The sequence below is a fragment of the Sebastes umbrosus genome, chromosome 2 (genome assembly GCF_015220745.1).
Source record: "Sebastes umbrosus isolate fSebUmb1 chromosome 2, fSebUmb1.pri, whole genome shotgun sequence".
In the NCBI taxonomy this organism is placed as follows: Eukaryota; Metazoa; Chordata; class Actinopteri; order Perciformes; family Sebastidae; genus Sebastes; species Sebastes umbrosus.
The window spans coordinates 20,372,199-20,389,253 of record NC_051270.1 but is presented as its reverse complement, the minus strand read 5'-3'; the positions used below and the strand labels follow the sequence as shown (position 1 = coordinate 20,389,253).

Here is a 17,055-nt window from a genome sequence, read left to right as displayed (position 1 = left end):
CCCATTCTCGTGTCTCAAGTTGTGGAAGAAATTAATATAAACAAAAAAAACACAACCAAGATTAGTGTGAGAGGCAAAAACATTTTAATATAAAATACTGTAGAGTGTAAAAATACTACATGATTAGAGAGCATCATTTTGTAATGATGCAAATGATTCACCTCATATTGACTTTCATGGTTGGCAAGACCATAAAGCTACCAATTACTGTATGACACGGAAACATAAACTTTACTTTTTTGAAAGTGCTTCATATAAAAATCAGTGGGTGTCCTTGTTCATTGAAAAACTTTATATACAAGTACAAAAAACTGAAATACAAAAACTAAAGACGGTTAATGCGCCAAAGTATTTCAGAAACCACAGAACAAAAATCTATGTGAATGGTCTTAATTAGTACAATACTTTTCAGACAGGATTCTTCCGCACATCAATTAATGCATTGTTTGAAGTCAGTGGTCCGATGCTGAGGCTGGAGCGACGGGACTCTCTGCGAGACTTAACCACAGGCAGGGATGCTGGCCCGCCCCAGGACCCCATACCAGTTTGAACTACACGGTTAACAGGAACATCCCCAGCTGCTTGAAACCATAACTCCTCCATGACAGCAGGTTCCTCTGTGGGGAGAGAGGAGCGTCTCCATGTGGACGGTAGAGGGGTGTTCACCAGTTCACGCATTTCCTCCCTGGACCTGGAAGGTTTGTCAGACTGGCCTGTCCCCCTGCCTCCTAGGCTGTCTTCAGGACAGCGGCTCAGCCTCTCCATGCTGCCAATGCCTGCTGGTTTACCATCAGATGCCACAACTGAAAGACAACACATGTCAAAAGGACAGTTAGAGCTGCCGTAAAACATTATTCTGAACAGTGACTATTATCCAACAGACTTGAGTGCTACTACTCGGAGCTTACTCAAAGTTTACTGAATATATAAAACAAATGTTGAGAGAGATCTGAGGGCCAAATACCTGATCAAAGAAATAGGATGTCAGATATCAGATGATCTACACTTGCGTGTAAATGAAGGAGTAGCATTCAGGCATGAACCAGGGCAAAGCAAATAATAGTTTGAAGCTAAACATCGGTGGTGCAAAGTGACTGAGTACATTTACACAAGCAATATACTCAAGTACAATTTGAATGCACTTGTACTTTGTTAGAGTATTTCCATTTTAAGCTACTTTTTACTTCCACTCAACTATTTCAGAGGGAAATTTTTGTATTATTTACTTCAGAACATGTATCTGACAGCTTTAGTTACTAGTTATCTAGTTGATCTAATAATACTCCTACCTTTAGCATGTTCTTTTGGCTGGCTGACTGAACCACAGAGCTCCCTCAGTTTGTTGCTTAGTTCCAGATTTGCTGCCTTGTAGTGGTTTAGCTCCTTGCTGAGATTATGGATCCATCCTTCATACTGCCGCTGCCTTCCTGCCAGGCCCTCGTCTTTTTGCTCTGTGGGGGCGGGAGGACACATACATGAGAGAATGCTACACATTTTATAAGATGATTATGAAAATAATTTAATAAAAACTATATAAAATGTAGAAGATATGCTAACTAAAATGGTTAATAACTTTACTTTTGGCAAAACCCCTCACTTTGATCCAATTTCTATTCTACCTATAAATTTAAAACATATCCAGTGACCAAAGAGTGAGGGATTTATATTTATATATTAAGAGGTGCAAACGCGTAAACACATGCAGGCAATCTTTTTTTTTTTTTTAGGTAGAGATAAAACATATCTATATATATTTTTTTTAAAGTAAAAAATCCATGTGATCTGCACCTCGACACTGCTGCAGTAAGAGCTGAACGCTCCTCTCATGTTCCTTCTGCTGTTGTGTGAGCCGGCGATCCGTGTCAAGCTGTGTGCGATCGAGGGCGTTCTCCAACCACTGCACCAGCTTCTGCTGCTCATCCAGTTGCATTTCCAGCTCAGCCAGGGCGAGCTGTAACTTACGCTCCTCCTCACGCAGACACACCACCTGCAGGAAACATCAACACTCTTCAGCTTACATTACTTACTTTATTGTTGAGTTCAGACATAAAGAGTCTTACCCTGCGAAGTCTGACACCTTGCTCAGTTTTCTTATGAAAGAGTGAACAGGTGTTGCCATTACTAACGGGCGTTTAATGTTATTGATGTTTAAATCACATTAGCGTAGTGTAACCAAAAATGTAGTACATATGACATTTTGCAATGCTGAAGAAGGTGAGAACACGGTAAAAAAAAAAGCTGAATCTCATGTTGAGCGTCGCACAGACCTTGTCGAAGTACTTGCACAGCAGAGCTCTGGTCTCTGAGGCAGACAGGTAACTGAGTTTGGCCATAAGGTTCATCTCCCACTGAGAGAGCATACTGGCAGAAGCCCTCAGCTGTCTCTGTCTCTGAGTGATGGCCTCATTCTTGTACTCAATAGCTGCATCCAGAGCCTCGATTGCCTCGTCCAACTGGAAAAGTGTTCGCTCCTCCTGCAAATGTCAGAGGGAACAGAGGGACTCAGTGAAAATGTAAACATGAACATTCAGAATTTGTTACTGATGCCACATGTTTTCTAGTCATATTTCCTATTATTGCCATGTGAAGTACTTAATTCAGGTTTGTTGCACAGCAATCTCTCTCTTATTTTGAAATTATTTAATCTTTCTCTGCCACAAAATTATAAATATGTTCAGCTGTCAGTGCCATGAAAACAAAAAAAACAAATCCTGTCCTTTTTTTTTCTGTTGCTGCTTGAACGCCACAGTAATATCTGACCTCAGGTGAGAGCAGGCTACCCTGCCGCAGCTTATCGTCCAGCTCCACTCTTTGTTTAAGCAGTGAATCTTTCTCTTGACGGAGGTTGGAAATTTCTTGGCGAATCTGTTGTGAGTCTTGCGCGCTGCTGCTGCGAAGAAGACCATTCCTCTCACTCAACTCTTGCTCAAGTGACTCAATGCGCCCCGTAAGCGTCACCAGGTTTTTACTCAGGGCCTGGAGGGAAGATGAAGAAAAAATGTTCAGCATTTGCTATTTTCTGTGTCCCTGAATGGAGTTGTTTGTAGTTGTTAATACCTGACTGGAGCGGAGCCTCTTGGTCTCCAGTTCACTGCGTTCCTGTAGTAGGGCTTCTTTCTTGGCCAGGATTTGCTCTCGTTTAGTGAGCTCTCCTTCCAGATCTTCCAGTTCTCTCCTCTGGCCCAGTACCCGCTCCATTTCCTCATCCAGCCAACGCTTTTGTTCCTCAATCTTCTGCTCACAAGGAGTCAAGACATAAGAGATCGCACGTCATGCAGAAATAGAGACACAGACACACAAATTGGGGAGTGACAGCCCTACAAGAAAAATTCCAGGCATCTTGACCTAAATTCTTAAAAATCAAACAATTGTATGACTAATTTTCTTCTGGGGTTTAAAGGCAGTTTGTTCTCTATGAATTCAAGGTTAGAGAGTTATAATCTCTCCTTGAGATTCTTGTCCCACCTGTTGTTCTTCCAATGAGATAACAGAGCCGTTACTGCCGCTGCGTCTCTGCCTCTGGAAGGCAGCGACCTCCTCGGTCTTTATTCTCAGGATCTTTTGCTGCTGCTCATTCTTTATCTCGAGTTCCTACAGAGGGGATGGAGGGGTGGAAGAAAGGAAGATAAAGGTCAATTACAGGACTAGTATAGAAAAAAACTATCTCTGCCTGAAGCAATACAGACTATAGCCAGAAATCTATGGCTTGGCAAACCTCAGCTATGATCAGAGTGGCTTTCCTGATAACTGACTGGGTAATATTGATCAATATTCATATATGACCGGAGAGATTCATGCTATACAGCAGATAAATTGAGAATGGAAGTGTCTACAGTGCTGTATGAGGTATCCACAGATTCCTCTCATCAAGCTGAAGATGGTAAGTGGATTGTTGATGTCTATCGCCATCTGGTGGCTGTATCAAAGTACTACGAGCAAAAGGTTGCCTGGAACTAGAGATGAAGTTTGGCACAAGATGGTGCTGGGCTTCTCTCCCAGCCCATCATTCTGGCTCTCTGGTGTTTTATAATCGCTGCAGATGTGTAAGTAACTAACATCTGCCATTTTGGGCAAAAATAACATATGCCTTGGTGAAATAGTTTGACATGAACATAGATTTATGTCAGTGTGACTATGAAATGTGAAGTTTGACAGCTTTGTTTCCCCGTTGCTCGTGAGTGATTCGAGTCAAGATGTGTTTAGGTGCATTAGAAAGGTCAGAATTTCTTGTTTCCAGCGATACCAAGCATGATATATTAGACTGACGAGAAAATGATCACGGCTCTTTTGATCACAACTTGTTCTTATATTTACAAAGTTTATTTCTGTACGACTTTATTGTTAAAATACTTCGTAATAAGACATAATTTGGACAACATACACTTGTTTTATGGATTCTGAAAGCAGAAGACTTTATGACTTCAAACTAAATTTTTGGTTTAAGTTTGTTTTGCAACATTTCTTGCTCATGTTTTGGTTTTGGCCCAATTGTATGATGAGTGTTTAAGTTGCATAACATTATGGACTGTCTGTATCGGTGATTTTCATTTGTTAAATGGAGTTAAATGAATACAAGTTGGATGAGACTGCTCGACCTCAGCATATATACTGGAGAGTTGTGCTCCTTCTAAATTGAAAGCTCTATGGTGAAGTTAGTGAGCTGCCACTCTGCTGTATTGGCCTGAGGTACCTTGACTCTGTGAGTTCTTCTTTGCATCTCGCTCTCCAGACGTCGTTTCTGCTGACTTTCCTGGCGCAGCCGCCTTTGCAGCTGCTCCTGCTGCTGCCTCATACTCTGAACACTTCGCTCCAGCTCAATCACACGACGTTCGCTCTGGGCAGGAAGGTTAGCGAGACGAGCGGTATCCCTCTGGCGCTGACTGAGAACCTAACACGAAACCATACACATTTTCCTTTTCAGAAGTTCAAAAGTACAGGTCCAAAAGGTCTGATGTATAACAATATAAATAAACAATAGCACAGTGTTTTTGTTGGGAAACAAACATGGGTTGAAAATACTATCTTAGCTGCACACAAATATTCTTTCAGATGCCACATAAATCAGCATCACCAAATATCTAGTTGTCTGTTGCCTATGTGTTATTAGACATGAATACAGAGATGTGGCGGTCAAACCTGAACTTTGCTCTGAGCAGCAGCTATCTTCCTGCGACATTCCTGTGCTCTGGTCTTGTCCGTCGTGCTGATCTCTCTCTCTTGCCTCTCAAGATCCTGCAGCTGCCGTTGGGCCTCTTGCATCTCCTGTCGAGCCTGCACAGCTTCACTCTCCAGAGCCGTGATTTTATGGCTGTACTGCCTGTTCAGGGCCTGAGCATCCTTACCTAAAAAAATACCCAAACAATTGATGTATAAAAACACAGAAGAGAAACTCTATTCATAAAAAAGATGCAGCTAAGGAAGGGTATTGAGTTTGAATTTGCTACCTGTTTTGACCAGCTCCTTGATGAGCTCTTCCTTCATACGGATGGTGACAGACAGCTCCCTGATCTTCTGCTGTGCCTGAAGAAGTCCCAACTCTGAAACTCCTTCAAAGCTTTTCAGACTTTCACGTACAGATGTCTCCCCAGTACTGGAGTGGGCTACACACAGATTTGAGAGAATACACAGGAAGTCAGCAGGTTATCAGGAGGGAGGGGACAGAGCTTCAAGGCACCGGCCAAGGTTTAAGCACTCATGTGTAATCTTCTTCAAGTCCCAACATAGATCGTACTTCCTGTTTGACTCTCACCCTACACTTGGGTATAAATTGGGTGTAATGTGAAGCTTGGACCACAGAGTAGAGACTAAAACCAGGCAACAGCATATTGAACAGATGTTAAAAGCCTGAGGTTACCCTAACTCTGTGAATGTTTGTCAATGTGTGAACATGTTTAAATAAAATCAGAAATTGGATTTGTGCATAAATGATTTCAATAGCAGGTACAGAGTCCTAACAAACAACATAAATCCAGAGGATACTTGTATTTTAACTTGCCCAATCAATACTCCTAAATCTATTTCTAACACACAGGGGCACCTTGGGTTGTTTGACTTACATGCTTTTCTGGCTAAACAGGGGTGCTGGTCTGGCTCATGCAGAGATATGAGCCCTCTACCACCGACTGCTAGTCCTCCTGACGGCATGTCCCTCTTGGTCCAGGTCAGGTTCACGTGTCTGACAGAATAATAAGCATTACATTTTGGGATGCACAATGATGGTAAATGGTAAATGGACTTGCATTTATATAGCGCCTTTCTCGTCTTCCGACCACTCAAAGCGCTTTACACTACATGTCAACATTCACCCATTCACACACACATTCACACACTGATGGCAGAGGCTGCCATACAAGGTGCCAACCTGCCCATCAGGATCTAATCCAAATATTAATTTACAGCCTTCGGGAGCAGTTTGGCATTCAGTATCTTGCTCAAGGACACTTCCAACATGTGGACTGGAGGAGCCTGGGATCGAACCGCCGACCTTCCTTTTACTAAAAAAACTACAATGTCTCCAAGAAATGCGTCCTGTTCATGACAGGTGCGAGTCGTCAGAGCAGCCCCGCTCCTCGCAGCGTAGTCTGGAGCCCTGTTTTACATGTAATCTAAGTTGAAGTAGTTTTCTTATTTTGCCCACTGAATGTGTGCATTTTGAAAAGCATTATGTCTGCATCTGCCAGTGGACCATCCTGATAACAGTACGCATAATAATGTGTTAATTCCACTACAAGAGAGACTTAAAGTTCCCTGCAATTAGGTGTAAAAAAAAATATGTGCTTATAACGGTATCGGCCAAAATTAATTGGGATATATCAGCATATTGGATATCGGCAAATATCCAATATCATACATCCCTAATTACATTACATACATTTCACATAACATGAGCATGTGTGCTCTGTCTCTTATGTGTGCATTATTTATTTTATTAACACTCAATTTAAATAGTGTAAGCAGCAAGCTATGATTTCTATAAACACAACTTACTTGCGTCTCTCTTGGCTGAGGTGGGAATGAATGCCCTCTTCTTCCGTCTCCTGCATTTCTGCCCCTTCTGGGATCTCCTCCTCCTCCTCCTCCTCATAGAGGCTACCGTCCTGATCACCACAAGGCCCATTACCAAGATAGCCTACTGGACTGACCTGTAACTACAGACACACACACACACACACACACACACACACACACACATGAGCCCACAGGTCTTCAAACAAATAAGCTACAACATATTCTGGTGGTAAAAGGTGATATTAAAAACAAGCTAAAATAAATTGTGCATCTTAAAGAGATTGTTGTAGTTCTTTGTCAGTGTGTGGGCCTTTTTTATAAGATGATACATTGCAATGTTAGTATGTGCTCATCCCATTGACAAGCGTGCACCTCCATTTCTTACCACTTTATAAACTTTTGAATCCGTTACCTGTCTGTATGTGCCTCCGTTCTGACCGTGTTGCATGGAGCCTATAGGGGCCGTGTGAGGCCGCGGTCTCAAGTTAAGGCCCAGGCCCATCAGCCCTGGAGTAGACAGCAGACACTGCAGCTCTACTATCAAGTCCTGTTGCTCCTGCAGCTTATCACTCTGAGACAGAAGGAAGGCAATCAAAGTAACATGTCAGCTAAGTTAAAAATCAGTATTGCAGCACCCAAGTTGGCCCGTATTACTGCAGGTCAGCTTGGTTAACCCTGCTGTGACCACGCACATTAAATATAGATGAATGTGACATGCCTTTATTAGACTGTGAAACACTGCAGTAATGGAAAACAATATTAGTATCTCACCTGCTGCTTGTATTGCTCCATAGCATCCTCCAGGGCTGCTAAAAAGTCTGTGTTCTCTCCCTCCAGCCGCTGGATCTGTGCTTGAAGCAGGACAATACTATCCTCCTTCTCTCCATGCTCATGGCTCCACCTCTCCTCCACAGCCTCTGGATCCTGGGTAATATATTTTATAACACATTTATGAACAAATCAGTGCCGGATCCCTAAAGATATGACTAAAACATTGTTAAATATTTCCTTGGGAGTGTGAAAGAGACAAACCTGGTTCCTCACAGAAGGCCTTCCTCTCCTTAACGCAACACTGTCTTCAGTGGAGCTGTTCTCGATGCCGCTGTCTGGTCCTGAGGCTGTGGTCAGTCCGCTCCGCTCCTCCTCCACTGAGCACAGCCACTCCTTCACTCTCAGACTCTGTTCTGCGGTCAGAGCCCCTTCACTCTGCAGCTCCCGCAGCAACCTGCGATATATTAATAAATAGAACATTACTTAAAAAAGGAAGCACTTATGCTCCTTAAACCTAAATGTATGAAAATTAAGCAAAACACACATCGCACAGTCAGGATGAGAGAAACTCCACTGAATGAAGTCTGATATAGATGCTACTGCCTATATGTCAACAAACTCCACTGTTTGCCAGAGAGTTTGTCGTGAATTCCTTTCAGCTCCTGAAGCTAACAAACCGTAGTAAACACAGAAACGTGTCCCCGGCAACTGACTTCTTTTCAGCAGTAAACTGCGCTCAATCAAATATTAACTAAAATGACCACTTCATTGTTGTCTACCACCGCCAATCAGTCAAATTGTAGTTCACATCCATGTCTGTCCAAAATGTCATCACTTCATCATTTGATTCTAATAGACATTTGTGTAAAATTGTCATTATTAGCATGTGAATTCTTGAGTTATGGCCAAAAATGTGTTTTGTGAGGTCACAGTGACCTTGACATTTGACCACCAAACTCAAATCAGTCCAAGTGGACGTTCGTGCCAAATTTGAAGAAATTCCTTCCAGGTGTTTCTGAGATATCGCAAGAGTGGACGGGACAGACATATGGACAACCCGAAAACATAATGCCTCCGGCCGCGGCTGTCTCCAGCCCAGAGGCATAAAAATACAGTCACAGATTGTCTGACTGTCTCTAAAATACACCGGCAATGTTGATTGCAAGGAAGAAATATCTCATTGCAAAGGTATGGCTTTCATGAATTTTAAATATTTTTTTAATGGAAGTAGAGTTGTATTACAGAGATATACACTACAGTATATTAGGCTTTGGCTCAACAGATACTGGAGTACACCAGTGTTTCTATTCTTTAAGTAAGGGATACTGTACAGCGAGCTGGTCATTGTTGTGAAAGAATCCCGATGCTCCCGACACAAAGCGGAGGGGTCTCTCATCGCCCTGAAGGGGATTCTTTCACAATAATGACCTGCTAGCTGTACATTATCCCGCTTATTACACGGCTACCTACTTAAGAAATCAATATTTTGACACAAAAACGGTCCGCCAGAGTCCAACATCAGAGCTGCGTCCATAGCAACGGTCTGTTATAGAGAAATTACAGACCGCAGAACGTCGTGATTGACCAATCAGAATAGAGTATTCAACACAGCCGTGTAATAAACTGAGTGAAATTTCGCAAATTTACGCTAGCAATTGGATTTCATTTTGGCTCACGTGGTATTAAGATAGTTCATATTATGATTGTGGATTAACGATAGAGTCAGAGAGAAGGATGCCTGGACTGTATGGAATAAAATAGAACAATGATGGCCATTTAATATCTCATATTTGTTTATATATCATGAGCTTGTGCATTGGGCACCAATGGCTTATAAATATAAAAATTAAAAAACATTTATTATTATTATTGTTGTTATATTTTGTATTTATTTAAGCTGTTGTTACTAGAACTATTATGACTATTATTTCATCCTTTTTTTTAGGTTTTGTTATGTTTGTTATGTATTTTGTCAAGCTCTGTATTTGTTTGTATACATATATATATTTGCTGTATTGTTGTACCGCCAATTTTGTTTTTTTGCGCCAATAAAAATAAATATAAATATACACATTCATTCAAAAATGAACTTACCACTCATTGGTCAAGGACATGCAGAATACCTACTAATAAAGTAGCAGTCAAAACTTGCCATTACACCCTTACAGCACAATTAAAAAGCATGGAGACTAAATTTAACTTGATCAACCAATGTGCTTTAACCTGTAAGCCGTGTCTGTGCACGTCCTGTAGTGGGCGCTCTGGGCTTGCAGTCTGCTGATCTCTCCCTCTCCAAGTCGAGGCCTCCTGTTTGGATCAGCGTGAGAAATGATGCGGGTCTCTGAGCGCTGGCGGTTTTCGAGGGCTCTGCGAAGGGCCTTGATTTGTTGCTCCAGCCCTTCCACCCGATCAGGCTCACGCTTGCAGTTGACCGTCGCCCGGTTCTGAATGTTTCTGGCCCTTGTGGCGTAGTTTAGTGTATTCAGGCTCTCATCAAAGTCTGAGGAAGATGGGCTGATGCAGGCGATCATCAGTGTCTTTGAATTTCCTCCTAAAGAGTCTTTTAGGATCCTATGAGAAACAAGAATCATATGAATTAAACCAAAGAAACATTTTAATCCAGAGTGGTATGCTAAAGTATCTCATGAGCTTATTAGAACGTACCTTGTGATTTTAGAGTCTCTGTATGGTATGTGAGAGCCTTTCCTCTTAGGGTCCCCCAGTGCCCCGATGACATTTCCCAGAGCCAGAAGGCCGCTGTTAATCTGGATACTCTCTTTAAGTCTCTCTCCAGTGTTCCCCGTCTTCAAGATACGCTCTGACCCCGCAAGGTCAACAAAGTGGAACTTGGAAGACAGCATTTGTGGTCCAGAATTTGCAGCCGTCCCATAAAGACGAGAGCTTCCCCGACGCTGGTCCATATACACAGTAAAAATGGTGTGAGAGCGGCTGGAGTATGGATTCATCTGGGTTGCACCAGTGTGCCTGGCTGTGTTTCCTGACTCCAGTAAACTCAACACCTCATCAAGACCCTCCACTTCGCACTCCTTCACGCCACACAGAACTAAGAAGTCACAGAGACAAAAACGTAAACTGCAGATTAATACATACACAAACCAATGCTGAGTAACATTTCCTAACGCAACCACAATGCTTAAAGACAAATTAGGCAGCCTAATTTCCATCCATACCAATGTTGCCTTTATCCTCCCGGATGTGGATGTCCTTGCTGGCTGTCTCCACCTCCAGTAAGTCCTTGAACTCCTCTTTGTAGACCTCCAGATAGGAGACTCGGACAGAAAAGTCTGTGAGGTCATTTTCATCCAGCAGCTTGAAGACATCTGCAACAGCCCTGGGGATGATACCCTGCTCCTCATCTCTAAAGGAACCTACAATTAAAACACACATCATTTAATGCAACTGGCTCGATATCGTCTTATGCAAAAGGGCCAAACCTTAAACTTAATTTTATTACAGGATAAACTGCGCTAACAACAATTGAAGTAGACAATGGAAGAAAGGATCAAATAAATAACTTACAAATATTAGCTTCTCCAACGGTGTAAGTCTTGCCTGAGCCGGTCTGCCCGTAGGCAAAGACTGTAGCATTGAACCCTTGAAAGAAGGCATCTATGAGTGGCTGAACAGATAATGAATAAACATCATCTTGACAGCAAGTTTCTTCAAATAGGTAGTCGCAAAGAAAGTGTCGGTCGTGGCCCAGAGTGACACGACACAGCTCCGAGTCCACGGTAATGCAGCTCTCGTGGCAGTGTAGGAGCTCTTTAGGCAGCAGGGGACGCACTCGAACAGCGACTTGCACTGCAGAATAATCCCCTCTGCCTTGGCCGCTGGGCACTTTGGGAGACATTTCTGCGGCACCGCTGGAGCTCCTCTGTGTTCCTCTGCTATGTATTGATCATCTTTGGGCCACTAAAAGGGACAAAAATCATCTATCAACAAAGGTTTTTTCAACATCTCATGTCATCTGGCTGAAGGATGTAATATGGCCATTATTATACTTTAATATTACATACTTATATATAAAAACAAAACAAAAAATGAAGCATTCGAATACTGATTTAAGGGTCTATTACCATGGCAATGGTCAAAGCTTCGAAGCTTCAAAGCATTTGGGCCATCCCTAAAAGGTAGGCAATGCTTTTTGCCTTAAAGGTACATATGTAACTTTCAGAAAATCCTTCTTATTAATGACACCGGTGACGTTAAGTAAACTGCAGTCAGCATCCTGTTGCTCACGCACATGCTCGCAATCTGAAGGCGTGAGCGATCATCCTGGGCATCGGCCAAAACAGTGACATGACATTACATTACAATCATATATCACCGTTAGTATCTGTAATATCCAATCTCCATGATACTAACAAGCTTGCCATTTGCAAATTACTTCATCAGCTAACGTTACTAAGCAAAACTGTCCCGAGTCCTTTACATAGAAATCAGTCTACAGGCTCTTATAGGCAACCGAGAAAGTCTCAGTTTTTAAGTTACATTACAATCTGTTCACACACTGGCAATACAAAGCAATTAATACATGCAAATTGTTACATATATTGTAGTTCTTTTAAAACCATATTGTACAACACACTTCTCTCGCAGTAGGAAAGGATGATATGCAGGGTCTGAAATTATTTTTTTCCCTCACCTGCCATTGTGGCAGGTCACTGAACATTTCTACAGGCCAGTCAGTTTTTTTGCCTGCCCCTTCTGAAATCTATCTAGAACGCTTTAGAATAGTAAACACTGAGTTAGTGGTAGCAGACAGTAGAAATATGGAATATATCATGAAACCTTAATCCCTGACTAATCTAATTTAGGCATTTCTTAAAAAGAAAATATTTCTTAATATAAGGAAAAGCTATCTGCCATGGTGGCAGGTGACCTGAAAGTTGTACCTGCCACAGCCAACATTTAACCTGTATTCGGCAGGTGGCGGGTGCTAATTTCATTCCCTGATGATATGGATATACTTTAATAATGCAATATCTATATACAGTATATTTGTGATATAGTAATTATTCTGAGAAATACAAACTGTTAGTAGATAAAATAACATGAAAGGAATTTCTGACTTTGGCAAACCCAAAAAATCAAGGTACTTCATCACATTGATGTAAACAAAGAAGCTACCTCTATAAATACAGTATGGCAATACAGTATATAATGTCTCTCCCAGTTGAGCAAGTTTACACTTTATAGGGATTTTTGTATGTATATTTAGACCTTAGGCAAGTTAAAAAACAAACTCAACACATCCTGGAGTTGCTTTATAGCAAAAACATTTGAGTTTTGTGTGTTTTGAGACTATTAACAGAGGTGGGAAGACGGGTTGCCAGTCCAGACCTGGCAACCCGTCTTCTGCTTAACGTTACTTGACTTTATACACAGCCCACTACTAGTTAACTATCTTTGGTACACTTTATTATATTAAACATTTAAGGTTAACCCTAGATCACTAAAATAAACTGGATGTAGGATCACCTTATATCAAGTAACGTTATGATAACGAGTTTTGACTCGTTGCTTATTTTACGTTAATTTAACTTCAAACTGCAAAGTGATGACAACATGACGTCACATCAAACTCAACTAAAGTTGCACAAATCCGTTCTCTTTAGGAAAGCTGATTAACTTTAACTACTTACGTTGACGTAAAAACACTAACGCCATCATTATAGATAGCATTTCATAACACTATAGTCCTATAAAGTAAAGTTTAGCTACTTACTTTGACCATGATAGCATGATAGGTGAAGCTCGCTAACCGTTACCACTTGGTTACCATGGTGTAACTAGGTAAAACCGTTAGTTACCGTTACCATGAGAAACACACACGTGTAAGCTTTTCTCTAAATCTTCCATAACAAGAAGATTATCTAGTTTCTTTGGATAACTTGCTCGCTTTTTCTCCCCAGATCACTTCAGCTAAGCTAAAGTTAGCTATGAAGTCCGAACAACAACATCATAACATGAGGATGAGGCTGGCTGGATGTTATCTAGAGAGTAAGTTAAAGTATCTTAGTTAAAGATGGTTAACATTAAACAGGCTGCAGTGATTGTTAGTGAGTTCTCTTTAACTGCTCACAGTTTACTCACTTTAATGTGGCATATTACACCATGGATCCAGGATAACACTGGAGGGTTTTCTCTGGAAGTTGAGGAGGAGGAGCTGAAAGTTAGGGATGAATTTTAGGTGTGGTCTCTTAGAAAGCATCATGGCTGAGAGGAGCTCAATGAGAGGTTAGAAACTAATGATTTAAAGCTACACAGTTATTATACTGTTTATTTCTGTATTATTTTCTTTATAGATTGACTATATGCTAGCTAGCTAAAACCAAATGTATAAAGAAAATAATATAGAAATAAATACGTTTGGAGAAATAAATAGGGGGCAAACCATGCATAAATAAATAAATACATACAATTTAATAATGAATTAATACATTTATAAATAAAAAAAAAAAATTAATTAAAAAAGTTAATATAAATAAATAAATAAGATATATACATATTTTTTTCACATATGGAAAATGTGTAGAAAAATTGTGTATTATTGTCAATTTTTATTGTAGCCTAAACAGACTGACCAGTTGCTTAACCAGAATAATGTGTATATTTCTAGGCATTATCTTTTTTTTTTTTTATGTACTTTATTTTTTACCTTTAAGGTTGTTTTCATATATACAATTTACAGTTCGTTATTACAATAGTTTATAAACCAATTTTTAAGTAGATGAGCTTAAAGACAAACTCATTAAGTGCACTAGAGAAAACTAAATATAGTTTAGTATATTTAGTTTACTAAACTATTTTACTAATCCTCATGATTAGTGAGGGGTCACCGGATGGCCTCTGCCCATATTGGAAATTTGAACCTGACAAGGCTCCTTTTTTACAACTTTATTTTTATTTTGTTTTATTTATTTTTATTTTTTTAATACTTATTTTTCCACTTTTTTCAAGGTTGTTTTCATATATGCAATTTACAGTTCGTAATTACAATAGTTTATAAACCAATTTTTAAGTAGATGAGCTATGGTACAAACTCATTAAGTACACTAGAGAAAACAACTTCAACATTCAAAATTGAAATAAAATTAAGAAAATAAATAATAATAATAATAATAATAATAATAATGATAAAAAGAAAGAATAGAATTAAAAAAAACAAACAAACAAAAAAACACATACATAACAAGATGGCAGAAGTTACACCATGGATCCAGGATAACACTGGAGTTTTTTTTCTCTGGAGTGTGGAAGTTGAGGGGAAGGCTGAGGGGACGAGAAGCCCGAAAGTTAGGGATGAATTTTGGGTGTGGTCTCTTAGAAAGCATCATGGTTCAATGAGAGGTTAAACTCTGCCCATAATGGGAATTTGAACCTGACAAGGCTCCTTTCTACAACTTTATTTTTATTTTGTTTTATTTATTTATTTTATACTTAATTTTTTCCCTTTTTTCAAGGTTTTTTCATATATGCAATTTAAAATTTGTAATACAATAGTTTACAACAGGAAATGAGCCATTTTACCTTTTTGCTTTTCCATATCATTTGCTTTATAAAATCACAAGTCCCAAATGTATCTGTAAATATAAATGCAAGGAAGTTTCCATGACCCTCTTTAGCACCACCATCAGACTCACATTGGAGCACTTATAGCCTATTAGAAGGCAAATATCTGTGGTTCTGTAGGTCAAAAAAGCCATAAAGTGATTGGCATTTTGAATCACAAACAACAAACGAACAAAGCAGATGCATTCTTCGCTGTGTGTGAAAGGAAGGACCTTTGATATGCCTTCTTCTCTTGGCTTCATTGCGTTGACTGAATCAAAGTTTTGCATCACTTTGAAGATGAAAACACGTGTTTCTGTCTGTGATGTTTCATCTTCAAGCTTTTCCTACCCTTCATATATGCAACATACTCAGCAGCATTTTTATTTTGCCAAACTGTATCAAACAAATATAAGTCTATCAGTCTTAGAGATCTGACCCCACGTGCTTAACAAATAAACCCACCATAGAAATGTAACTTAATTTAAAATCTTTATATAGTCTTTCCATAAATTACAAATGCACTTTGGTCTTTATCCACTGTGCATGTTACAAACTGAGATGATACACTCCAAAGTGATAAAACCAACAAATCAGTTTTAAAGTAGAGGCAGCAGAGGGCGGTGTAACACCATAGTTTGAAATGCACATCAACACACACACACACACACACACACAGGTAGTATGCCCCAATACATAGTACTGTATGTCAAATGCAGTATGCCAAAAACACCAGGATGTTCTACTACATCTGGCCGTATTTTGCAGAATGCAAGCCAGCATGCTTTTCTGGCTGTTGTGACCCGCAATCTTCTGCACAGTGGATATATGAGCAAGAGGGTCAAAGTTTAAGGCGCAATGTTATGACTAAGTAGTATGTCCCAATATGCATACTGTATGCTACAGTACGTACTTTGTAAGGGCAGCTGCAGTACGTACTAAAAGTAAAAAGAAAAAGTATGTGATTTGGAACGCTCCCAGGTTTTCTTTTGCAAAGACATAAACACAACAATAAATATACTTATTGATATTTGACTGGCCAGTAATTGAGTATGCACTGAAAGAGAGAAGGGTTACAGACAGGGAGAAAAAGAAAACAGCAGTGTTTGGTTGGTGCGCAAGCAGATCAGGAAAATGAGGTACTCTATACACTCATATCGTGTCTGCTCTGTACTGTACTGACCTGCAGCACAGGGGAGTTTAGCTTCCCTGACCACAGCAACTGTGGGCAGTGTTGGCATGCCTGGTATCCCCTCTCCTTCCTTCCTCCCCTCACCTGCATGCCCACATTAAATGGCCCAGAGCCAGACTGACTGTGGAGTCCTGTCTGCACTTTCCGGAGCCTCAGCAGACCCAGTCATACTCTCCTTTGTCCCATCAAACTTCAGAGGAGACTGAGGTATTCCCTTTCAAAAGTAAGTACCAGTGATGACCCAGCGGGCTGTCAAAGAGACTGTGCTGGTTTCTTATGACCGTATCTCACAACCAGACTGAGATCAGGATATTGATTTCAGTCTCTGTACACACTGCCAGCACTCATTAGGAGGGTTTTTTATCTGTGCGGTGTGACTCAGCCACATTGGAGAGAGAGCAGCAGAGAAAGGGTGGTGGAAATGGAGGAGTGGGAAAAGAAGGATGAGATGTAACATGATAAGGTAAAGGTGGGGAGGAAAAGAGAGGACAGTGAGGGGTGAAAAGTGA

The 17,055-nt window shown here is 40.4% G+C and overlaps 1 protein-coding gene across 3 annotated transcripts; it reads right to left on the bottom strand.

Annotated features, from left to right (window-relative positions):
* Positions 1 to 61: 61 nt before the first annotated feature.
* kif7 (kinesin family member 7) lies at positions 62 to 14,005 on the bottom strand. Of its 3 annotated transcripts, none has more exons than XM_037752258.1 (20): positions 13,897 to 14,005; positions 11,320 to 11,712; positions 10,971 to 11,168; positions 10,444 to 10,843; positions 10,003 to 10,350; positions 8,041 to 8,233; positions 7,780 to 7,932; positions 7,421 to 7,579; positions 6,988 to 7,148; positions 6,057 to 6,175; positions 5,445 to 5,600; positions 5,137 to 5,342; positions 4,691 to 4,888; positions 3,466 to 3,591; positions 3,058 to 3,234; positions 2,761 to 2,976; positions 2,268 to 2,474; positions 1,789 to 1,987; positions 1,290 to 1,451; positions 62 to 803 (listed from the first exon to the last, which is right to left on the bottom strand). In XM_037752258.1, the coding sequence occupies exons 2-20, from the start codon at positions 11,648 to 11,650 to the stop codon at positions 409 to 411; spliced, it is 4,104 nt and encodes a 1,367-aa protein (XP_037608186.1). In that variant the 5' UTR covers positions 11,651 to 11,712; positions 13,897 to 14,005; the 3' UTR covers positions 62 to 408. The 3 variants fall into 3 exon arrangements, with proteins under 3 accessions (XP_037608186.1, XP_037608205.1, XP_037608195.1); XM_037752277.1 differs by having other exon boundaries at positions 6,988 to 7,142; XM_037752267.1 differs by lacking the exon at positions 13,897 to 14,005 and adding an exon at positions 13,529 to 13,643.
* Positions 14,006 to 17,055: the final 3,050 nt, after the last annotated feature.

Bases quoted from the DNA above. Each gene is read 5' to 3' on its own strand.
- kif7 (XM_037752258.1), bottom strand. From the start codon at position 11,650: ATGTCTCCCAAAGTGCCCAGCGGCCAAGGCAGAGGGGATTATTCTGCA. The intron at 2,977-3,057 runs GTATTAACAACT...TCTTCCCTCCAG, and splicing joins AGAGGCTCCGCTCCAGTCAG to GCCCTGAGTAAAAACCTGGT. The intron at 2,475-2,760 runs GTCAGATATTAC...TGACATTTGCAG, and splicing joins GTAGCCTGCTCTCACCTGAG to GAGGAGCGAACACTTTTCCA.